This window comes from Phoenix dactylifera, chromosome 1, assembly GCF_009389715.1.
Source record: "Phoenix dactylifera cultivar Barhee BC4 chromosome 1, palm_55x_up_171113_PBpolish2nd_filt_p, whole genome shotgun sequence".
Taxonomy (NCBI): domain Eukaryota; kingdom Viridiplantae; phylum Streptophyta; class Magnoliopsida; order Arecales; family Arecaceae; genus Phoenix; species Phoenix dactylifera.
In genome coordinates this window covers 31,173,071-31,198,402 of record NC_052392.1, presented here as the reverse complement: position 1 = coordinate 31,198,402, position 25,332 = coordinate 31,173,071, and the positions used below count along the sequence as shown (strand labels likewise).

At 38.5% G+C, this 25,332-nt stretch overlaps 2 protein-coding genes across 2 annotated transcripts; both read right to left on the bottom strand.

The window, feature by feature from the left end:
- Nucleotides 1–1,751: 1,751 nt before the first annotated feature.
- On the bottom strand, nucleotides 1,752–3,761 carry LOC103704360 (UPF0496 protein 4). Its single transcript, XM_008787615.4, has one exon. It carries the CDS (start codon nucleotides 3,448–3,450, stop codon nucleotides 2,239–2,241), a length of 1,212 nt encoding a protein of 403 aa, XP_008785837.2. The 5' UTR covers nucleotides 3,451–3,761; the 3' UTR covers nucleotides 1,752–2,238.
- Nucleotides 3,762–11,236: 7,475 nt separating this feature from the next.
- LOC103704359 (glycerol-3-phosphate acyltransferase 9) lies at nucleotides 11,237–23,956 on the bottom strand. Its single transcript, XM_008787614.4, has 12 exons — nucleotides 23,530–23,956; nucleotides 23,328–23,385; nucleotides 21,839–21,957; nucleotides 19,243–19,342; nucleotides 15,115–15,210; nucleotides 14,945–15,041; nucleotides 14,721–14,808; nucleotides 14,535–14,631; nucleotides 13,276–13,361; nucleotides 12,050–12,169; nucleotides 11,854–11,952; nucleotides 11,237–11,658 (listed from the first exon to the last, which is right to left on the bottom strand). The coding sequence occupies exons 1-12, from the start codon at nucleotides 23,634–23,636 to the stop codon at nucleotides 11,610–11,612; spliced, it is 1,116 nt and encodes a 371-aa protein (XP_008785836.1). The 5' UTR covers nucleotides 23,637–23,956; the 3' UTR covers nucleotides 11,237–11,609.
- Nucleotides 23,957–25,332: the final 1,376 nt, after the last annotated feature.

Here is a 25,332-nt window from a genome sequence, read left to right as displayed (position 1 = left end):
TTTTAAATAAGCCTCTACACAACTTTCAGTGCAAGTAAATCTATAACTGCCAAAGATCAAAAACAATAAGGATGAGCCAAGTTGCTAATTTGCTAACCAAGAAAATAAATTTGGAAGCAGTCAAGTTTTCAAACTTTAACCTTCTTGAGTATATGATGATAAAAGATCTGCTACCTCTACTCCCTTTAGCTGGTAGGTTTCCATACATTTGTGGTATGTCTCTCATGCATGCCCAATGTTTTCAGAAGGTTAACCAGAATGGTCTTCCCAACAATGATTCTCATGAAATGCCGGAAAAGAAGTTCTAGTAATTAAGCTAAAGCCTTCGTATCTTTTTGTAGTGAAAAACAGAAGATGTTAGCTATCTTTAGAACACCATGAGAACCATTCAATACAGCATATACCAAATCACACCTTGTTACATTCATAGCTCACCTTCTATCTTTAAAATGCAAATAGTTCCTCTTCAACATATAAATGTCCAGATTTGCTTTTGATTATTTTTGATACATATTTCTTCTTTTCTGTCCTTAAATTATTCTCCTCAATTTAATTAACTATTCTCCTCTCAATCTTCCATAGCTTCTCTATAACAAAGCCATAATTACATTAACTTACCTATCTGATTCCTAATGTCTTTTAAAATATTAGCTGATGCTCTTGCTCTTTCATTGGACAGAACTCGCAACATCCAAGCAAATGTCTAGGTAAAAGAAAAAAATTATGATTTTTCCAGCACATACAAAATCAATAACTAAGTGTAAAATATAATAAACTTAAAGATACAAGGAACTGACTGCCAACTGTCAAAAAAGTTGTGGCTTCTTCTCTTCCCAAGTTTTTATAAGTGACTCCAAACCGATAGTTCAGGAAACATTATTATGTATTGGGAAACACATGTTAGTGCAAAACTGATCAACCAAAAAGAACATTTTGGACTCTGAAGGCTATTAGCATCCAATATCGTTTATGTTGCTAATAGGCTGGACCTTCAACATCTACTAGGGCTGCTTGTAGACTTCTATCATTTGTGTTCTTCTAGATCACATACTAGGAGATGTTTCTTACATAAGATTCAGATTCCACTTCATTGGTTACCAGTTATAGCATATGCCTATACATTAGGGGAAAAAGGCAATCATATACTCATGACAGTAAGAACAAAATCCTCCAACGTAAAAATTATCTGAATACTTTGTCATAAATTTTCCCCATTTTTTCGCTGAGTCAACAAGTAGGCTCATTTTAATAAATTTCTCACAACTTTTACAAATAATCATGATATTTTGCAAACATTTTATGAAGTACATGGAAACTTTTTAAAGATTCTCTGGACTAAATTGATGTTTTTGGTATTTTCTATTCTATATCTTTGCACTTTCACTTTTTAAAATCTGACATGTTCCAGTCCTAGAAATTAATGAATTACAAATATTTGGTCTTGATGGAATCATCCTAAATTCTGTACTTACCATGTATATGACCAAATGTTTCACCAAATTTAACTAGTTAAAGAAATATATCTATTAAAAATTGAAATAGAAGAATAACTGGCATGCAGATAAAATATTTAATGATTATGTTTAGGAGTATAAATAAGGGTTTACATGAACCAGAGAAATTGCTGCAGGAAATGTGAAAGAAGTCTGTCTTCACTGTGGAGAACGCATATGAACATCTAACAGTTATATTTGGCAGGTAATTCATAACCCAACAAAGATTCCTGACTCTTTTACACATCAACCACAATATGAAGCAAAGAAGTAAATTACTCCTTCTCTGAACTTCATTACTGTTCACTAATGGGTAACATTGTATTTCACACCCATTGGAAGATTTACAAAATATGAAGTTTCAAGGCGAACATAGTACCATGGAAATCAGAAAACAATCACAGAGTTTGCTAATATCATGGATGATTGAAGGATCAACAAAATGGTTGGATAATTATACATTAGACCTAAGCAGCACATGGAAACATCATCAGAAACATAACTGAAAAATGCAATCCACTTTTTATGGGATGTATAGTGGTAACTAAATACAGGAGCACTACCTGGTTAACCTTAATTGTGGAAGGAGACATTTGATAAATTTCTTCAGCTCCTTCTCCTTATCTATGTCTTCCTTCTAATGGGTTGCATCCAAAAAATCAAAACACAAATAAGCCCGCGATAATAAAACTGGCAAAAACCGCACCTTTGATGCCACTCCTCATATAACCAGCATCAAAACAATTCACTCTGGAATGTGAGACCGGCTTATGCTATCAAGGCACTCTGTTCGGCTGCGCACAATCCTATGGAACACCTCTCTCACCTGGCGTTCCAGCGGGTCGAGCCCTTCCTTCAAAGCATCACACACCGCCAGCAGCTCCTGCACTCCCTGCCTCACCTCTGCCTCCTTCTCCTCGGTCAATGGAAACTGGATCGAGTCCATCAATTCTGCCAACTGGCGAGTGCATTTCTCAATCTGATGGATTTCCTTCAGCAACCCACTCGAATTCTTCCTGTCCTTCTTCTTCGACTCATCCACGATCCGCTCATGGAGCGACAGCACAGAGGCCGCCCACGCGAAGCTGCGGGGAATGGAGAAGTGGGTCCCAAGGCCGCGGTCCTGGCACGGGATGGCAGCGACGAGAGCCCACATCACGAAGAGCAGCACGGAGCTCATAGTGAACACGGGGACAGCAAGGCCACTGGTGGCGGCGATCTCGTTCCCCCGAGGAGCGGAGAGGTTGTTGTTGATGGCTTGAAGCTGGCGGGCGGCGGACCAGGAGCGGGAGACGCTCCAGGAAAGGGAGCGGAAGTGACCGCCGGGGTGGCGGCTGCCGGAGTGGTGGTTGCCATCCTTGCCGGGGGTGCTGCGGCCGAAGGAGCGGTTGCGTTGATTAAGGACGGAGCCGGCTTCCTTCTCGTCGAGCATGAGTATGGTCACGTCGGTGAGGGCTTTCCGGGCGCGGCGGAGCTGGCCCTCGCCGAGGGTCTTGTGGGAAGGATCGAGAGCCACCAAAACGATCTCGAGGTGCTTCTTCCACTGTCGGATCTGGTCGATCCCGTCCCTAATAGCATTGCAGACATCGAGGGCCTTCACGCCGCGCTCGAAGAAGTCGGATATGAGGCGGTCGAGAGGCGGGCGAGAGAGGATCCCTTTGCTGTTGAATAGTATCACGCGGAACTCTTCTTGGCAGATGAGGAAGGTGTCGAGGAGCTTCCGGACCCAGGACAGGAAGAGGATGTCCTCTCCGCCGCTGCCGCCGGCGGCGGCCGAGGAGGAGAGGTCGAGGAAGAGGTCGGCGACGTGGCGCTGGAAGGCCTCGAGCTCTTGTTCCTGGCTGGAGCCGCCGTCGTGGCCGTCCATGGAGTGGAGCTGGTCGCGGCGGATGCTCAGGATCGTCCGCCCTATCGACGCAAACGGCACCGACGAGCCCTGGTACTCCGTGGCCGGCATTCTCACTTTAATAAATCAAATCAATTCAATTCAACACAAAACCATCGGAATTCAGCGATCTAGAATCTCCTCAGCAATCACAAACCCCAGAATTCGATCGAATTAGTGAATTATTAGAGCAGATGGAAGAGGATCGGGACCGGAGCTGGAGGGCGAGAGAGAGAAATATAAAGGAAACCCTGAAGCTTGGGAGGAGTTCGGCAATGGCGGATCTTTATGGGCTCGACGGCGAATGGGGAAAGAAAAAGGGGAAAGGAAGGCCGGTGGATTTTCCTAAATAAAGAAAGGAAAGAAAAGCGTCGTAACATTTCCATCATTTTGATAGGGAGAAGCTATAAAAAAGGCGGGATGGCGTGCGGTGAATTGACCGAGTGAAGACGCGACCGCGCCACGTGGGAGAGGAGGGCGGTTCCGGTTTCACACGTATGCGGTCGGGAGCGGTGCGCGCCGGGCGGACGAAGACCGGTTCCGGTCTTCGGTATGATTCGCCGGGAAGAGCGGGGAATAGTAGTTCTTATTATCCTGGATAACAGTGGAGGAATTTTGACAGGAATAAGTCGCGAGGAAGGGAAATTAGTTGGCGCTCGGATTATATTAATTCTATATTAATTAGTGAGCTTGTTGGGGCAAATATTACCATATTTAGAATATTAAGACAGAGAATTTTGGACGCTATATAGCGGAAAATATGGTTTAAATGATAAGAATGAGCGGTGACCAAGTGGACACGTGGCGAGTGGATAGAAGGGAAGGACGGTAACACCTTGATCGTGCTTAATAAACCGTCCAAAGAGAAGTTGACAAACTTATTAAGATGGGTCTCTTTTTTTTATTTAAAGGAAAAATATCTTCCTATCATCATTGTTGGGAGAGCTTAGGGTGTATTTGAGAGTTTTGCTTTCATTTTATAGTTCAAATTTGTCTACGAATCTTAACCAATCAGTTAATTAATTATATATGGCAGTTGAGATTGATACAATACATTAAAATAGCTAACGATGGTGAAGACTTTAGATGTCAATCGACCAATCACAAATTTTATGTAAGAAAGGTAAACTACAATTTTCTTTTAAGTAATTTCATACAATTTTTTTTCACTCATAATAATGTTGAAGAATAGGGCTCCTTGGCAATCCGAGCCTATTAGATACACAGAAAGTTGATATTGATGGTATTTGAGCTTCGATCATAGTTATCACTATCCTTAAAAAAATCACAATTATGACCTAATTTAATAAATAATAAGAATGTTTAACCTATGAAACAAAGTTAGGGTTGTCTATTTAACGATAGCCCTATATCAACCAAGCTTCATCTAATCCAAATTCTATGAGAAAGAGAAAAAAAGATCTTAATATTTTTTTTCCTTTCTTTCTGCAATCCAATGGTTAGGATCTGGGCTGGTGGATTTGGACAGGTTGTTAGAAAATGTAAGCTAGATGAATCAACATGCTCGATTTCTACAAAATTTTTAATTCAATTTCTCAGTTTGTTTATCAAATACATGTTAAAGTGCCACAGCATTTTAGAAATTTAGTCACCAAACAGTAAACAGATTTTTATAAAAATTCTACTTCAGACAGTTCTACTTTCAACAGCTCTACTTCCACTGCCAACAGCTCCTCCAAACAGAGCCTTATTATTTAGTATCCGCTCCCCTTGGCGGAAGATCTTGTGGTTCGGAAGATAGAATATTATGGCCGACTTGGAATAAAATATGCTACAAAGCAGGAATCTGAGTTCACATGATTTAAAGTTTAAGATGATAACAAGACACGTGAAGACTGATACAGGGAATTCCAGTTCACATGGGAGCAAAAGGAGCACCACATAGTCCATGAAAGGAACAAAGCTGCGGCCGGGACGGACAGCAACTAACTCCCACTACCTGTCGCCTTGTCCGTTTTGCATAACGTGAATGGTAGTTAGTGCATTAGGTTTATGGCATTAGTTTAGTGGTCACACTCTCTTGTAACCAAGCATAGATCAAAATTTGAGTTTTGAGTGGTATTATCTTTAAAATTTTGAACCTGGGAGATATTTGAGCAAAAATTTTAGATTTACAAGTGAAAGTCTTGCACAGATCTAGATAGTCCTCTTCTCTATCCCTAAAAAATAAATGATCAAGTAGCTGCATTTCATGCATAGAAGCATCATATGTTTTGGGTGACATGGTTATGAACATAAAAGTATAAAGCTGCAATTGATCTATTAAAAATTTGATATCAACTGTGATAGCTGAAAGATATTTTTTTTGGATTTTTTGATTCTATATAAGTATCCAAGATCTATCTAGTGAATAACCGATGTTCCTCACATGCTCCTCTCATTTACGCCCTGACGTTCTTGTTAGACTAGGAGTTGAAATCCATTCAAATCTAATCACAAGTATCACGATCGGCCCGTGGTCAAGTATTCCCTAGTTTACATAAGTTATGGGCCGGGTCTGCTCTAATACCATTTCCAACAATTCAGAACCTCATCCAAAAAAACTAGTCGGAAGATATTTTTTTGGGTTTCTTGATCTTATATAAGTACCCAAGATCTATCTAGCGAATGACCGATGTGGGGCTAAAGACACGCATGCACGGTTCCTCACAATAAAGGATTACTGAAATGCCATGAACCATAAACAAAAGCATATGAAAACAGAACTATAGTTTTTGTAACGGTGATGAGGTCTGGTGGTCAGTATATAATATTGATGTAGTAGTTATAAGGAATATAGAAGCCTCTCTATTTGTTAACACTCAATAATATCACAGTTGTGATATTGAAGAACATTGATAGAAATGGAACATCAACCAATAGAACAGTTGGAGATCACCAAATTGTTCAGAAAACAAGTCTTGAAGCTGTGTTGCACCAAGTGGCTTGATAAGCGTTGAGACCTATGAGCCATGGCCGGCCATTATAGTAATCCCTCAATGTTTTGTTTTTTCTTGAGACTCAGGAGTACTCCGAGACAAGGATTTCTACTTAATTTATACATGGTTTCGATTACAGAGGCAGAGACAAGCCTTTAGACAGCTTCAGCTCCAACTGTACTAAGGTAGAAATGCTGCATTGTCATTGAATATGTTAAAAAAACAAAACATTTAAAACATAGAACGTGATATGAATCCTAGATTTTTTAAGTTCTTTGTTTTGTTGGTTCCTACTGGTATCAGCATTACGTGGATCGAAGCATTGCAGTCCCCAGCCTGTGCCACCATAGCCTCCGGCATCATCCTCGGGTCATGAACTCTTTGCTGGAAATCTGCTTCAGTTTGTCGCAATCCTGATTTCAGGAATCACAGTAAACAGAGAGACCTTTCAAACACATGTGATGGAAGATCACCTTAAAACTATTTCACAAAAAACAAAGAAACAGTATACGCAACAAGCTGAAAAAGTATTGCCAGATATGAATGGATGGATGCCAAGGTATCAAAATCTATGCATGTTCAATAAGATTAGTCCGAAGGTTACAAAAGAAAAACCTCGAAATACATGCATTGTTAAAACTTAAAAGTCTATCACCCCTTCAATTCGGCATGCAGTAAATGAACCAACCCTGTATTTCATGCTCCTCTTTAATCAAGAGACAACAGTGAAAAGGAGAGTCTAACCTCTACACCAGAATGTTTCCTTGATTGCTTGATAGGTCTTTAACTGCCGATGCTCTGGCTGCATGCTGAATGATATATTTATCATGCTTAAAAAAAATTTCAGGTTACCAATGCTATGAGAAACAGAGCTAGAAACATATCAAGATGACAGCTAATTTGGCATATATTTTATGAAATCATGGAGGTGGAGTCCACTATATGATTACTAACAAACACATACGTAACACCGAATTATTCGATTGACTTCAATGAAAAAGAATGCAAACGACCGTTAGAGGAATCTAGGTGTCTACTAGTCAATCAAAGCCAGGGGAGGATTTGCATGCCTCTGACTTCTTTGGTAACGTATGCAAAATGTCTTAGAAGACTGAATTAGTGATTCAATATCTGACTCATTGATCAAGTCCAGCGAAGACCATACAAGTCATTAGCCCTAAAATATGGTGTTGGGTGGAAGCACAAGAAACTAACCTGTCATGCATTCAAGGAACATCCATCACCTCAACACCTGTGGCTGTGCAGCTGTGGACTAGCAAGGTTTGAAAGATCACCCCGCCCCATTCCGTGCGGTCGCAGAGCCACGAAGCTTTGCCGACCATTTAGCTTTGTGATAGGGACTGATGTTTGTGCTACAACATTATATTGGACCACAACAGAGAGCATATGGTCAATGATGTTCTCCAATTTGGTGCAAGCAGAAAGCAATGATCCATCCATCCACCATTTCTCATGTCAATAGCTGCCATCCATCTAATCTTGGGTAGGGGACCATGGTGAGGCATTTTGGCAGGATATCATATTTCAAACTAGTCTAACCAAGACCATGAAGCAGATCCATGCTTGCATGAAAGACCCAATGCTTATTTGCACCGGATTACGCGACATAGAATTAGTTTCTACCTCTCATTGTTTCCATCTAGAATAATTGACCATTTGAAAGTAAACAAAAAAGAGAGACCGAAGACTCCTACAATCAAAAGGAAAAAGGTAAGCTACTGCCTCAAGAACAAATGAGTTTTTATAATAATCAGAATAGAGTTATTGCATCAAACAGGAGATAGAATTATATTCTGCAGTCCATATAGAATTATAATTACTTACTGTTAAAAATCAGGGTAAACTATGTAGCTTCACATGCTTTCCCCCTCTTGCACCCCTAAGACTTCAGCCACAAACATACTGCCAGAATGACATCATGCTGTAAGAACGTCTGCTTTTGGACGCTGCAATGAACAGTGAAGTCAGGTGATCATGGTAGCAGAAAGGTGATGTAAAATTTTGATGCTGATAGCTGTCTTATTTAAGAGCCTGTTTGGATTGCCAACCAACTTATTTATGTCATGTGATACTGCCTCTGAGAGCAACATCAAAGCAAAAGCTGAAGAAATCATTGTCCACCAATTCCTCAAGTCCTTCTTGCCCTTTTCTATGTATCGATTCCATCTGTCTTTTGTTTCATGGCCTGGATTTAATAACCTCAATACCACATACAGATAGATACACTAGGAATGGTATGATCGATGGGGTACATGATTACAGAGTTGTGATTTCTTTACAAAAACTGTGATCCCATTGAAAGTTTATACAAAATATTTGAATTTTGAAAAATTATACTGTATTTAGAGAAAGGTACGAGAGAAAATAACGGCTATTATTTATGTTTAACGACTTGCTATGGTGCTGAATAATGTGTTATGCTGGCTGTTATCTTTTTCCCTGCTTCTTATAAATGTAATTGGAGGTGCTGAAACCATTAATAATCTGCAAACCTCGATGACGCCGCAAGACCTCAGTTATGGATTTTTCACATAATTCTTGTCAGCTTGAAAATAGTGAGTCTACCGACTCGGGAACTTGAAACAAATTTAAGATGCATGAGAGTTGATGACCGTTTTGAGTTACTAAAGCATTTTTGTTTGGTGAAATATATTTGATGAACTTGTTATGCAACTATTAAGTCATCTGCAATTACTCCAATTGTAGGATGGTTTTGATTGTTTCTCAAAATGCTCAAACCAGTTTTGGCAGGCCACCTTGATATGAAACATCTCCAAAGTAATTATGTGCAAGCTTTTTTGCATCATGCATCAAACGCCATCCAATACATTGGAAAACTTTTTGTGTTTCTGTTATGTGCTGGCCTTGACTATTTTAGAAGATCAAATTGAGAGGCAAGAATTGACTGGTTAGGTAGGATTGCCAATAATTAGCTGATTATATTCTATCTATATTTGCAGTATCTTAAATAAGGGAATTGTTCTCAATTAGTTATGATTTTTTTGAAATTAGAAGTTGAGACAATAATGGTCCAGCTGAATTGTAGTTTTCTTTATTAGAGCATTGTAAGAGATTATATAACCTCTCTGCATGATGAATAAATATTACAGAAGTGTTTTCCCTTGCATTTTGCAATCTAAGGAGGCTTAGCTCCTTGGAAGTAGCTACTATTTTCTTCTTCTGCGCTTTATTCGATCCACCATAGGTCCTCAACCAACCACGTCCAATAAGTCCATACCAGTTTCTTCTGCAGCTGCTTAATTCTAATTCTTCCACATGAACTCTCTAGCGAAACTCCATTTTAACACTTGCCAACGGAAATCATGAAGCGGCGATGGAAGGGAAAAGGAGGAGCAGATGTTGCCGAAGCCAATACCATGCCAAGAATAGTTACACAACTTCAGTCCTCTCTGACTAAATTAGAATTACATGCAATTCTCTCCATGAAGCTGAGCTATAGCTGGCTTGATTAGCTGAACGGTTCGTGCTTTGGCTGGCAGAGCAACACTTGCGACAAGGGTGAGCAGTGGTTTCAGCTAGGTTTGGAGGAAGCCCTTTACATGGCTTGTGCTTTTTTTTTTTGCTACTAAAATGGATGACTCATACAGATTTAGTGTGAATACATCCAACAAAGTCAAAATATAACAAATTTTGGAGTACTCTAGGCAATTCCCTCTCTCCAACCCACAGAGCCCCTCAGAATGGTCGGCCACAAACGAGGGCACTTAATATGCAGCCCCATTGGCCTCTCTATATACATGCTTAGCCTGAAAGGTAATATCTCTACTTAATATAGTCCAAATATCTCGAAGCAGAGGGTGACACTTACCCACGCCACCGATGCCTCCTAGATCCAACCGATCACCATGGCCGAGTCATCCTCAAGCACAACTGTGTTGGCTTGTAGAATAAGCCTGGCTTAACACAAATCAGCCCAAGCCGTCGTCAGCTCCACATTTGAAACAGAAATATCGAAGATCTAGCACCCACCAGCAAAACCACCTTAGAGTTCGAGCCTCTAATGATGAACTCTACACCATCCCTCCTGCCACCGTCTAGCACGCATCCATCAAAATTGACCTTAAGAAGCTCAGAGGTGGAAGCTCTTAAATGAAAAACACCATCTGCAGGCTGCGGCACATAATTGGTGCCCTTCATTACCTAACAATTACAGAAAACTACAGGAGGAGCCACATTGAGCTTAGGAGAGCTATGGAAGTACATGAGGTCCAAGAGGGAGTCATTCCCTGAGCTCTACAAGGCATATCATCATCTCCAAAAGAACTGGGTGGTGCCGTCAGAAATACAGTATGGCGTGGATTTTTGTGGCGTGTCGGCCCCAACCGGCTCTTAGCATTAACAAACATGGCAGTGACAAGATCCATCCTTATGTTTGGAGGAATTCACAGTGAAAGAGCACACGATTAGAAGAAGGGTGCCCAAGCACTGCTATGAGGAACATTGCTCAAATGTTTCCATCCGGTGAGGAAAAGTAGTTGAAAATGTTTAATGACGGTAGGCACGGATGCGAAACTAAGATGTCACGATACAAAAGAGTAAAGCGTCTCAAATGAAAAAGAGAACTCCGATGATGCTCCCAGAAAAAAGGTAACAGAAACCATCACAAGGCAACCCATAAAGCAGCGCCGAAAGAGCAGTACTAGCTCAATGCAGAAATCTCCCAATAAAGTCACACAGGCATTAACTTTCCTGCGGGGCCCTCTCCTTGGTGGCGTGCTGTTGACACTTCACCGGCTACCCGATAAAGGCACGATTAGAGTTTCTTTGAGTAATTGAAGCTACTACAGCTAGCCATTGATCTCTTATATAAACTTCATGGTTCACTGCAATACCATGCATGGATACAAGTCGTAATCTAAGATGAGAAATCACAGATATAAACAAGTTGGCAATTGATTTTACCACAGAGAGAGAGAGAGAGAGAGAGAGGGAGGAAACCAATGTATTGGATTACACTCAGCATGTGTTCTTAATTGAGCTCCAAATTCATATTTCTGACTTGAATATGCCTAACGCCTCCAAATGCACTTTATATAAACACTACTTCCATTGGGATAATAACCACTGCTAATTTACAAAAGCTTATCGATTCCCATCATAGTGCAAGCTGGGCATTTCCAAGAGCTCCCAAATCAAAATATGATAGCCACGGTAAAAGATAGAATTTCAAAATTAGAAGGAAGGAATATCAATACTGTAATGGTAGATCTCCAGAGTGGGGCACATTCAGGCTGAACGCACAATGGCTCTTTATTTTTCCTCCAAACGCTGCAAGACTGACTCTGCAAAGATCTGCTGCCTGAAAAAGAGGCAAACTTTTTGATTCAGATAATATGGGGAGGGGTGAGGGAGGGAGGGGGAGAGAGAGAGAGAAGCAAATGGAAACTCAGAATATGACATCCAACTGTGCAGATTAAAAAAAATTCTCTCTTTTTTTTTTTTGGTTAATGCTGTGAGAGGAATGTGGACAAATAAAAGGAGACATCTTGCATACTTCCGCTCTGTTAGCTTAGGACTCGGGCGGAAGTATTTCAAATATCCATCCCATGGGACCTTTCTGAGACCAGCTCGAACAGAAATCATGTCTCTAACCCTACACGACATAAGCAATGCAGCAGACCAAACGTTAGCAGATCAAATTTCTCATTTTTACGATGATGCATCATACTTGAAGATGCAAAATATGTTACCTTTCAGCAAATTCAATGGGCGTCTCTCCAGGTCTTATGTACTGAGGCTCCAGATACCAAACATCACAAACAACAGCCCATGATGTCATAAGGTGAAACAAATGCATCGTAAAAGATTGCCTGACAAACAAATAACTATTTGTCAGATACAGCAAAGCAATTTAAGTCCATAATAACATCATATAGCTTAAACAAGCCAGTAGTCCATGACAAGGTCATGCATCAAGCTGGCCGTGGGTGGGAGGGGAGGTGGGCAAACAATGATGAGTTAGTATGTAACTTTGAATGTGTAGAAAAGGATCAATAGTGCCAATTCCCAATTTGTCTGGTCAACCACAAATTGGCATGCTAATCCTATTGGTACCATCCATTTCATGTGCACCCTATTTAGTCCATTTGTTTTTTTTTTATACTGATAAGATTATGGCTCTTATCCCACAGTAACAATATCCTAGCATACTTTAATAAACATTTTCCTTTCAAATTATTGTTGATAACTTACACAGTCATGTGATTATCATAGGTCAATTTTATGTGGAGAGCATATGGTCAGCTCCACGGGTGACACATTGTCATGATCCTTAATATAAGATATTTGTCACCTGCTTATGTAAGACCAGTAAAACATAGCGTACAAATACAGAAGCATCAATGCACAATCCTTGATGTTACAGGTTAACCTGTGTCATTTTGTGTGAAAGGTGCCGAACAGATAAGCCAGAAGTCATTACTATTTTCAATTTTCCATATACGCTAGAATGCAGTGGCTGATCAGTAATTGGGAACTAGTCTATGATTCAAATTCAGATTGATCATCCAATTGCACTTTGATAAACTTCGATGCTAATAGTTAACCTTGGAAATCCCAAACAAGCTTACCTTGATCATAAGATATTAATTTTCATTGATACAGTAAAATGGATTGCTAGTTTTGCATAATGTGGATATTGCTAATATATAATTTATCTCCTATATAAGGTATACCATCACAAAAGTAGTAATAGAAAGCAGATATGACTCCTTGGTTTGAACCAATTTAGACCGGTTCTGCTCATATACCAAACCAAATCTCAGTAACCTCCTCGTATGGGGCAGTATAGATCTCTACGGCAAAGCTTGGTTCAAAGTACCTCTTGCTTTGATACAATATACTAAGGGAAAAAAAGAACCAACGAAAAAACATAGGATGCTTATTTATCTAAACTGTTTCTCGTATTGCTTCTTACTTCTTACTGTTCCAGAAAGCATCCACAAAAATTTTGTTGTACTTTATTGCAACTGGGCAAACAGCACAACCAAGTTCAAAAGCCCCCTGTGTAAAGCAATCAGATCAGTCAATTAACAGAAACAAACAGTATCATCTATTAAGTAACAAATATGTTGGAAAATAAGAGAACAGTATACTATTCCAAACAATTAATTGACTTACTGGAAATGCTGACAATATTAAATAAAAATTTAAAAAAACCTTAGAAACCTCCTTGACAAAATAATTGAGTTAGACACAAGGCAGAAAAATACTAATAATTTTTCAGCTCAAATAAAAGGTCAACAAAAACATTTCAACAGCTAATAATTATGGAATAATGATAATTAACATGAATTATCTTGCAGTAGACAATTATTAAACTTACCACTGTACAAATACACTGTTCTCCCTATAACTTCTCAATAGAACGCCTGTTTGCAGGCTGATATGGGGCCAACGTTCCTAGCCAACTACATTTGCTCAAGGCAAGAGATAATGCCTGTTACATATCTGGCTCAAGGTTGAACATGTGATGTGCAATACATATCAACTACACATAGGCAAGGACATGCAATTTTCAGGACACTGCCTCTATTTTAACAAGGTCTACCTGTGAGCCAACATGAAAGTGCCCTTCCTGCTTTGTTAATATGTGCTGAGAATGCAGACTTGCCAATACTAGATCCCATACCGGTACCATTCTATTACAGTATTGGTACGCCTAGTACGGTACTCAGTTCGACGTACCGACATTCGGTACGCCCTCCATACGGCATACTGCTTCGGTATTAGTAAAGTCAGTATACACCGGTGCCAACCGGTATGGCAAACCTTGGGCTAAACTATAGATAGCCTAACCACTTAATGTTCATTGCCTAAGCCCTCATTTACCTCAGTTTGGTGAACCCTGAGTGAAAAAGCAACATTCAGGACTGTAAATGCTATATTGAACGATAATTTTACCAATGTCTTTCAGTTCCGGAATAAATAGCATAAATTTAATAACTAATAGAGCAGATCAGCAAATTTCAAAGATACAAAATTTCTTTCTGCGCAAACCATTCTTTTCATTGGTAATATATAGGGGAAAAAGAGAACAAACGTTTCTTGTTTTGGTCTAAATGCATGATACAAAAATTTTCAAAAAGTGCAATACAGGATGTGACTCAACCTCAGCAGACAAAGTTTTATTATATTGATCTAAGCTATAATGATATGAAGGAGATTGAATATGACCTTCTTGAACATGACAGTGTAATGGTTGTTAACGCAGGTTCCTTCTGGAAATATCAGAAGAGGGTTGTTGTCAGCTCCTTGAATATGTTCTCTTAACCTACAAACGAAAGCTCGACTTATCAAGACCATAAACATGCACAGAGACAATCACGATGTAAATCAAAAGAAGCCTTTTTTTTTTTTTACTTTCGTGCCACAACTTCACGATCCTTTGATTCTGTACGGTTGAACCAAATACAACCAACACCTTCCAAAATAGTCTTCTGAATAAATCCTTTCATAAAATCAAAAAAGAAAATGAAGTAGAGTCACTAGATATTGAAAAGAGAATCTGAAAACCATACATAAAAGAAACTAATACAAAATTAAGGATATCAAATTTTTTAAAAAATAACATTCTAGACCCTTACCGACCCATCCAGGATGCTTTTGCATGATAACAGCAAATGCTGTCATCTGCTCTAGTATGATGAAATCAATCATTGAAGTGTGGTTGGCAACAAATACCTGTGCAAATAAAGTTGTATTCACATAAAAGTAACATATGATGGACAACTAGCAGAATATGTATAGAAAGAACCTGCTGGGGGCGCATGCTAGGACGAGGCCCATGATACTTGACCACCCCTGTCCATGAAGCAACAAAGACACTGCATATCATCTCAACCAACTTCCTCTGGACAATATGTTCGAGAAAAAGGGAAAACAGTTAACTCAGCCAGGATATCCTACCATATATCAATAAATTATTAAGAAGAAGCAAACTAAATTGGTCCCAAACTGAATTGGCAACCTAATGCACAACCAAATTAAATTTTAAAGAAATATCTATTTAGAGACTCTGAGAGGTAAGGTACTTCCCCTCCACCCCGAGTTTCTTACCGTGAACTTATTATCTGAAATTACTGGTGATAGAAGAAAGGACAATAAGGAACAATAAAAGAGTTGATGGATCCAAAACATAAAATGGAACTGCTATTTTAACAAAGTAAGGCCACTTCACTAATTCATACCTTCAAACTGCAAATTGCAGTTAACAGACAACCTGTTTGCTTTTTCAATAGCCAAAATGGCCACATAAGTTTCAATTATGCATTTTGCATGACTGGCACTGTTAAGAATATGTAAAGGTCATATTTGACTTGGATTATCTGAGCATCATTATTTAGAACATCAAATGATAACTCTGTTCCTTCAATAATAAGTCATTTACTATTTACATAAAGGAGCTGAAGAGTGGGTTTAAGGTGTTAAAGACATTTATAACATTTAAAATCAGTCCTGTTACAAGTCAGATTTGTGCACCATTATGAAAAGTGATGACATTTCATTATACATCAAAGAGCAGAGCAGGTTATTAGAATTTATTTTACCAAAGATCTCTCTCTCTCTCTCATCTATCTATCAACCTATCTATACTGGAATCTCTCTGATGTAGCACATGGTAGAGCCAGTGGGTACTCTGATCAGCTGGGCCATGGCAAGCTTCGCAGGAGCTAGCAGATTAGCAGATGACAACTTCGACAAGTAAATATTTGATTCTATTTCCATCCGGTAAACGAGTATCACTGAATTTTCCTACATTTTTCTATTGGAGACAATATCAAATTTTACCTAGGTTTCTATATTTGCTGTAGAACAATTTCAGTATATTTCTTTACCACTGAGCCCTATTTCTATTATGCTTCTGTACGGAGTTTAATAGAGCTGAAAATGGGTTAGATATTATCCAACCAAATCTGTTTCCATATCCGGTTCAGATTGGATTTGGATAGAAATTCTTGTATCTAGTTAGATCCAGATATGGATCCAGATGTATGTATATTAGAATGTCCACAAGCACCTAATAATTGGGGGAAAAATTCTTTCATACACACCCATACAAGGGATCAAACCCAACACAGCTTGAGTTTTTGCATACTACTCAGCCATCGTGACAAGATTGATTTCTATTGTATGGTTATGACTTATTATACTTACTCAAAGCTTGTTCACATTATAAAATGTGATAATTTCAAACATCTTGTGGTATTTTATATTTTAATAATTAATTATGTTCATAAAAATTCAATCCTTTTCCTTTTGACAAAAAATAAAAAAATGAATAACTTCATTTATCTTTATAGTATTTTGAAAACCTTTTTTTTAAATACTCAAAATATTAAAAATTTCAACATATTCCTATATTCATATATAATGTTTTCTTAAAGGTTCTTTAAAAATAAATAATTCATGATTCTTTTATCCATGCTGCAATGAAAAAGTATTTAATATAAAAAACTTTTAATACTTTATATTATATATTTTATTTAAACAGTTTTAATTTTTAATACATTTTTATTACAACTCAGGTTGGATAGTGATCCAAACCTTGGTCAAATCAATCTTTGTGCAAGTTTAATAACTATGTTTTAGACCATTACTTACTTATGGTGTATTGCTTGTGATCTTGATAGTGGATTTCATTTCCATCCTTTACGATTATATGTCATTTATTTAGTTTTCATTACTGAATTCCACTTAACATGGATTAATATCTAAATAGTATCTGATTCATCACCGTATTCGGATAGAGAAAATATGGATATAACTAATATCTAACTTATATCTGTTTCTATTTAAAATGAATATTAATATGCTTAATATCCGATTCATATATTTATCCGTTTAGAATAAATATGGATATACCAATATCCGGCCCGTATTTGATCCGTTTTTAGCCCTAGGATTTAATACTTGAATTAGGGTTATGGGTCATGCCCTATATATGCTTCTATTACATTGTAAAAAGGGGTGGCTTTTGACATTTTAATAAGACAGTTCTCCGAGCGAACTTCCTTTATCGAATTGATGCATCTTCAAGCCACTTTCCCTTCAATTTTTGGGTGATATACGAAGCATAATTCTTGATGATCGAATGAACTAGGGCTGTATCACTCGGCCAGTGCATTGGCTGAGAAGCGAGGTGCCAACCAGCTAGTGGATGCAAATCCCATTTGCCTCATGGATCGGAATGGTTTTTCAAGCCAGTTTGGCTTCAATTTTTGTGTGATCTCTAAGTGTAATTCTTGATGATCAAACTCAGGCTGCATAACTCTGCCAGTATTGGCTTAGGAGCGCGGTGCCAACAAGCTAGTGGATGCTAATCCCATTTGCCTCATGAATCTTTCGACATATGTCAACATTCTAGATTCAGGTTAAGCAAACCAAAAATTTTCAAGAAGCCCACTGCAATGATGCAAAAACCTAAACGATATAAAAGCATGCTGAAGTTATCACTTAACAAGCAGATAATCTAGACATACAAAGCAGGTCTTAATAGGCCAATATGGGACTCAAAGCAAACCTCCATAGTTCACCAAACACTAGAGAAATCTCGATAGAGAGGAAAGAAGAAACTATCTGACATCGGGTACCGCAATCATCTCTAAGGCAGAATAAACCAAAGAAATAGAGCTCCTTCCATCCTTGCTTCTTTTTGATTTATCAAAGCCAACTTCCACACACATTCCTCCAGGTAACTAAGCCTTCTCAGTTAGTTTTCACGTGCTTCTTATGCAACCAATGCTATTTCAAAATTTTTCTTGTAGTGCTCAATTCTACCTCTATAATCCGTTCTATGTTAAACTCATATTGTTCACAACTTATATTGACCTCAAAGCTGATCAACTAACAAATATCTACTTCTTGTTATACAATAATACTAGAATGTGGTGCATGGGTTGCAAATGTTATTTTATTTTTAAAAAAATAAAATTTATATAAATAAATCATAAATGCTAGAAGGACTCGAACCTCTGACCTTGACATTAAAACATGGAATAGGGAGAGGCGAGGGGTGAAAATGGGAAAAGCAGGCACGAAAATGCATATGGTTAGACAAGCCTCTCACATGGCCACATCGCGGGAGTTCGTGCCATATGGTAGAATAGTAGAATTGACAATATAACCAAGATAATTAGCACCTACTTTTTGCATGCATTTACACTTCTACATGAAAAATCATAGATATTTCAATCCATCTTTCAATCTTTCTGTACTATGAAACCAAGAAAACAATAATATCATGTGTTCATGTGTATGGCTATATCATAAGGTGACTACAAATATACACCTAGCTAATGACCAAACTGATTTTGGACACGAACTTATTGTTGCAGCATTTATTAAGGGTTTCTTTTTATATAGGCATAAAGACTTCATTTTTAATGACACAATTTATTTGCAATCTCTTCCTAAACCAACTTGTCATGCTTAACAATTCTACATTGATTATTTGACCTTTACAAAGCTTATTTGTTTTGCTTGGAAAGTCATATTAATGTTGTTATGGCTAGCTTTATACTAAGCATGAAATGGTATTTTCCCTTCTCTTTTTCTGTTCTTACCTCTTATTAGAAAACAACTAAGAGTTAATATATAAATCAACTGAAAAAAGGGGATAGAAGATGAAAGTCCACTTCTAGTTAACAAGGTGACAAAGGAACAGGTTAACAGGAAGATGAAGGAAGAGTACAAACTAGAAAATGAAACTAAAATTTGATTACCAATTTAAGAATTACAAATCTAAACTACACATATGCACAGATAAAACAAAACAAAAATAAAGCAACAAATACAGAAACATTTTTTTTGGAATAAAGTAATATTTGATACAAGCATTAAAGTCCAGCTGCAGTATTTTAAATACAAGAGTTTTACGGCCCACCTCTATTTTACGCCTCCACTTATTATGAGCTGTCAACAGGAAATGTGCAGGAATAAAGGCTGCAAAGAATACTAGCCACCCTGCTGTCAAGACTGCAACTCTACACCAGTATGCGCATGGCACCAAATGGGAAAAAATGGGAGTTAAAAAGATTGTGTATACAATTGAAAGTTCAACTGCAAAAGATTAATTATCTTCATAAAAAAATGCAAGAAAAGACAACCATATACATGATACTAACATGTACCACTCTGATGACTTACCTTTATAGGGGTGTCAAAAAGCTGGGTTAAGCCCAAGCATGATTTAAGCAAGGGTTCCAAACCACAAGCCCAAGGCTGGCCCAAACTAAACCTAGCCTGAGGATACCACGCCTGGGCTGAACAACAGCCTCGGCAACATTTTTAGGGCATGCTGTGCCAAAATCAAGCCTAATTTATTTTTCACCACATAGTTTTGCCTCGCCCAACTGAATTCATTTGCACTTTTAACTTTCAAACCTAACCACGCTTTAGGGCCAAAGTTTTCTGGCTGGGTCTTCAGGATGCTCAAGCCAGACTGGCCCATTAACAGCCCTATACCGCTCACTTATTAATATTAAATGCATCAATCTTGTATATATTAAATGGAAATACCCTCCCTATAAATGATAAGGTTGCTGGAGCAAAGAACATAAACAAAAAGCCTCATCCCTTTGTATAGCTGATAAGAAGACAACCACAAATCCAAACCATCTTCCAGGCCTTAGGTTCAATATATAGGAAAAGATATAGGCTGTTTAAGTGTTAAGCACTGTATAAGGAAATGAAGTTTACCACCTAAACCAATATTTATAGCGTCAGTTTAAGATAAGAGGCAGTGGCCCTCTGTCATCTTTTGGGTTTCATAGCTGTTGTCCCATGTCAAAGTGTCTTCATGTACAAGTCTCCCTATTGTCACTCGTTTTTGTTCTGTCATTTACATTCTAAAGCTTAGAACCTTACCTTGTTGATTATGTCGGTGATCCTATTAATCAATCCTCACTTGTCAACTTTCATAACTTCATGGGAGGCTCCCATCTCCTTCAAGAGCAAGAAATAAGAAGACACTCCAAAACTGAAGCAATATATCATGCTATGGCTTGTTCCAATCCAGAGTGATAGTCAAGCTTCACTACCAAATTTCTGACCAAATTAAGTTTGCTATTATTGTGCCAACCAGAGTTCTATCCAGGTTTCAAGCAATTTATTCTTTTTATGAGCAGACAAAAGCACTTCCTTCAAAATGTTCATCCTACTACTAACGCTTCATTAAATCCAATGTTTTGATCAAAATTGTGACCCTCATGAAGGCTCATCTTAATGCATGCTTTCAGTATCAACCAAGCAAACATGTTGATACATATTGAGTTAGATAAGCATATATGATGGTCAGTTGGATTATACTATGTAAAAACAATTCATTATATTGTAATCCTAGACAGAATAAAAGGTCATAGACCATTTTAATTTCATCCATAGGGGTTTTGCCTTCATTAGTGTGTTGTACTATGTACCTGCAACATGTGCAACTTTGATCCTTTCCCCACTTTTAAATTTTGTTAGGGGTTTGCCTTTATTAGTGTGTTCTATTATATAACTGCAACCCATCTGACTTTGCTCCTCAAGTTTTTCACCAATCATGGAAAGTGCTCGGCGACAACCTCATGTGATGAGTGGAATACATTGATATAATTTAAAATGGTGTTGGTAAACTAACTCCCCACTGCAGAACAACTCAAAATGCTTCATGATAATCTGTTCTCTCTTGCAGACATTTAGTATCCAGTTGCAGAAGATTGGCCAAAAAAAAAAATCAGATGCATAAGAAGACAACCTTTTGTTTCTGACGAGATAGATATGATTATAAGGGCTCAACACTTGTAGCTTGGCCAAGTAGACTAATACCCAGATTTTAGCCATGAAGGCTCCAGTCTTTCCCTGATTGTTATTTTTGTATTTCCATATGAATTGAAAGTGGTCGAGCAACCAGTTATTATAACACGAAAAACCAAACTCTTCTCCTTCTCAACTTAACCATGAAATTTACAAGGTCCACTTTTCAAAAGCATTCAACACATCCTGGCTTAAGGACACATGCAGAACATGAGTGTATTTTTAGGCAAAGTTCCTCCACACGGTTAGCCTATAACATTGTTGGTTAATTTAACAGTGCTGTCACTTAAGACCAAAGACTGGTAATACAAAGGTCTACAAAGCTTATAGACCCTGTTTATTCTTTTTGCCTAACAATCATTTAACTATCTGTTAAAGTCACCCTATACGAATAATTCATTAAGAGGGATGGCAACCACAAGGCTCTAACTCAGTTTGCTGATTCCCAGCATCTTAGTAGTTAACATCTAATCAATCCATCATATCATCCATCATCTTAGTAGTTAACACCTAGTAGCCATCGCAAACAACCTAGATTGCAATATAGAAAATATACTAGCACATAAAGAGAAAACTATGCAGCTAAGATGCGAACTATAGTTATAAATGCACCTTGTATTGTTTCCATTAAAATCTAATGGCTATTCATGTTTAGTTGTTCACAATAAGAAATTATTTCATACCTTAGGGGAAAAAGAATTCCGTATCTAATAATCACTCCCAAGCACCATAAGGGAAATAAATAGACATTCCAATTCCAGGGTTCTGGAGGATTCGATTTAAAGCACCGAGTGAAAGAATCCTGGATGAAATAGTACAAATGTCAAAGGCAATCTATCTAAAATAAAATATATATTTTTTTAAATAAAAAAACTTAAAATGGATCTACAAGTATTAGAAATGTGGCAGGAAAGACATGCTCTACTTATTATGACTAACATATCAAAATAAAAATCAGATAAGTTGACTTGAATAAGAAATATAAAAATCACATTATAAAAGACTACATAAACAATATATACATGTCCTAATTTTCCATCATTAATACAAGAAAATCATAGTAATGTTGAACATTTTAAAGTGATGATTTATGTGCATTGTTTCCCATTATCAAGTCAACATTTATGGAACTACAGTGAGATGAACATTTGTTTCACCTAACTTTGCATAAGTTCACCGCTTCACCTAGTAGTCTATACAGCTACATGGAGAAGTAAAGGCAACAACTAGGAATTCTTAGGCAATGAGACCCACTATTAAACTAGAATTTCCAATTCCTAATCCAATTTTGTATGAAGCATGACAATCAGACCTGAGAAACAACACCTTCCAGAGAGTTATGTTCATAAAATCTCCATGAAAAATCAGATACCAGTTCCCCCATAGTTGTGTAGAAATGATAGTTACCTTCAATTATCAGTCTGCATATTAGAGGAGCTGTTGGAGTTGCACAAATTAAGGACAATGGAGAATTGATTGAGATGGTACAGGCATATACAAAAAAGATATGAGAGGTCTCCAATAAGGAGAGGTACTTAAATTCTGTTTAGAAAGGGGAAGACCCCCCCAACAATAATTGATGTGTAAAAAACAATTCCAACCCTTGTAAAGCTCTGAGCAACTTAATGCTGACACCAACTCAAAAAAGGATAGCATCGAAGCAACAATGATGAGCCAAAAATTGATATTTACACTGCAATCCACATCCACAATTCTACCCATGAAAATATGGAGAACAGAAAATTCAAGTCTGGTCAATCAAGAAAAATATTTTCCCCCAACAAATAGTCAAGAACAGACCTCTCCCAAACTAAATTGCAGACATCAAAAATTCGATGTTAAAACAAACCATCCAGACTCAAGAACCTAAACGAAAGCCACAAAGAACTCTAAAATACATGCAGCATCTTTCCTTTAAATCAAATAGCTTCAAGCCTTCAACACTTGACACACCATGCCTATCGAACAAAACCAAAATGAATTATCCTTATAAAAAAAACAGACACTTTGACGCATAATTCGAACCTTTACTAACCCTAATTTTCATAAAACTCAGTAGCATCATCTCATTGCATAACCCTTTATATACATATAATCCGATTCTGGAGTCCAAATCCACTGGTCAGCATCAAAAGAAACAAAGATGAGAACGAGAGGGAGAGCGCAGCTTACATCAACGATAGCACCAGCGGCCTCCGTCAGCGTGGGAGAAATGTCGAGCAAGTCCCTCCTGATAAAAAAGAATTAGTAGGTCAGTATTCCTTTTTGCGACGAAAAAACCAAAGAATTCACGGAAAAGGAGGAAATAAAGATCAAGAAAACAAAAGAGGGGAGGGATTTTAGAGAGAAGAGGATAGCAATAGGAGGAGGATACAAGTGGAGCTTCTTGGGGGATTCTTCGATGGAGTCGGTGGTGAGGTACTCCTCAATGTTCGGCCGGTCCAGATCCATCTCCGAGCTCGATGACCGCAGTCCAACCATCACGACCGCCACCGAACGAGAGAAGGAAAGGGGAGGTCGGGCTTTTTTTTTCCCCTAATTACTCCTTCTCCATTACGATCTTCTACTACTTTAGGGAAGCAACTCGATGGGTTCGGGTTGTGTCTTTCGCACCAAAGAATGATTAATGTTCTTCCACAACATCCACGGTTGGATCTCGTCACGCACAACTCTCAAAGCACCCGAAGTCTTTTAGTCATTTCATGTTTCGTGATCCAACGGTGGATGCCTGCGAAGGAAGGTGAATCCTTCTTTCGTGCGAAAGATACAACTCCTGCCCTCTAAGAACTGGAAGACTCGCGAGAGCATAAAGATGGGTTTCGGAGGCATCTGAGAGGGATGGATTTCTACCACCGCATAACATGGCTCAATTAATTTTATAAATAAATCGTTGGTCTTCGACTTGGAAAAAAAGTGAACATGAATCCGCAAGCTACCGTATTACCTTTCAAAAATACACAGATCAAATCACGGCACAACCATACACCTCCATTGCTATGCATGGGGCTCAGACAAATCCATTTCTAGTCTCGCTCGGCAAAGCCACCAAACCGATATGCCTCGTAGCCCCTAAGAGCTATAGTTGAACGTGCACGTCCGAGCCCTACCGGAACTCGCTATCCAATCTTCTCCGCAAGTTCTTGCACCACGATCTGTGTCTTGCATCCTCGACGTACCTTTTCATCCGTGGCCACATCTGTCCGACATTGTTCATGGCCTTTTCGCACATCATTGCATACTACTGCGATCCCAAAAATCCATGATCATATGGCTCAATATTCTATATCCACAACTTGCTCAAACATCATGCACTGTCATGTCATTGGCATCTAAGTCTACCCATTAAGTAAATATATTCGACCGATTGATCCTTAAAATCAGTTGTCCTTTTCTTTTCATGACCCTCTTAGTCGTCCTTGATCCTTGACCTAGCTCCAAAGCATATGGTCCGACCAATATTCTGTAAGCCACACTTATACTCCACGGGCGACCAGCTCCTATGGATCCCCACAAGATATCACCCTGCAATGCTCACTAGACTTGCTTATTAGGGTAGGCCAATTCTTTGTCCGACTAGTCCCCTATTGTCTCTTGTCTCCATCATAGGGATCAAGAACGCATAGGGTAGCCGAAAAAATTCCTCTTTATGCAATATGGCCAGCTGGTCCGATCAACATTGCCTTGAACACCTCCACACAAGACCATTCGAGCCCTAAAATACTAGGGGAGTCGGAAACATGACTAAAGCTTCTGCCCCTCCTCAATTAAGAGGAATCCTCAAGTATCCATATATCCTGGCAATCCGCTTCAATGTCAAATATCATACTTCTTGAGCCCTCCGATATTATGCCATGGCTATGCCGCACCTTAGCTAACCATTGCTTCCTTCAATACCCCAATCGGGCATCCACTCAAACTCCACCTCGAGGGTTTCAAAGTATCAAAGAGCACTATAAATTGTGGCCCATGCCAAACCCACTGCAACACCACGCGACACTCATGCCAGCATCCTCTATACGATGAGCCTACGGCTAAGTCCATTACAATTGTCCTCAACTCAAATTGCCCACTTCTTCGTTGACGCCCAAACTACTGCTCTGCATATTGGTCACCATGACCAATTTCTGACCAATATCCACTACAATCACTGCAACCATGGTTCCTCAAGCCAGAGCCC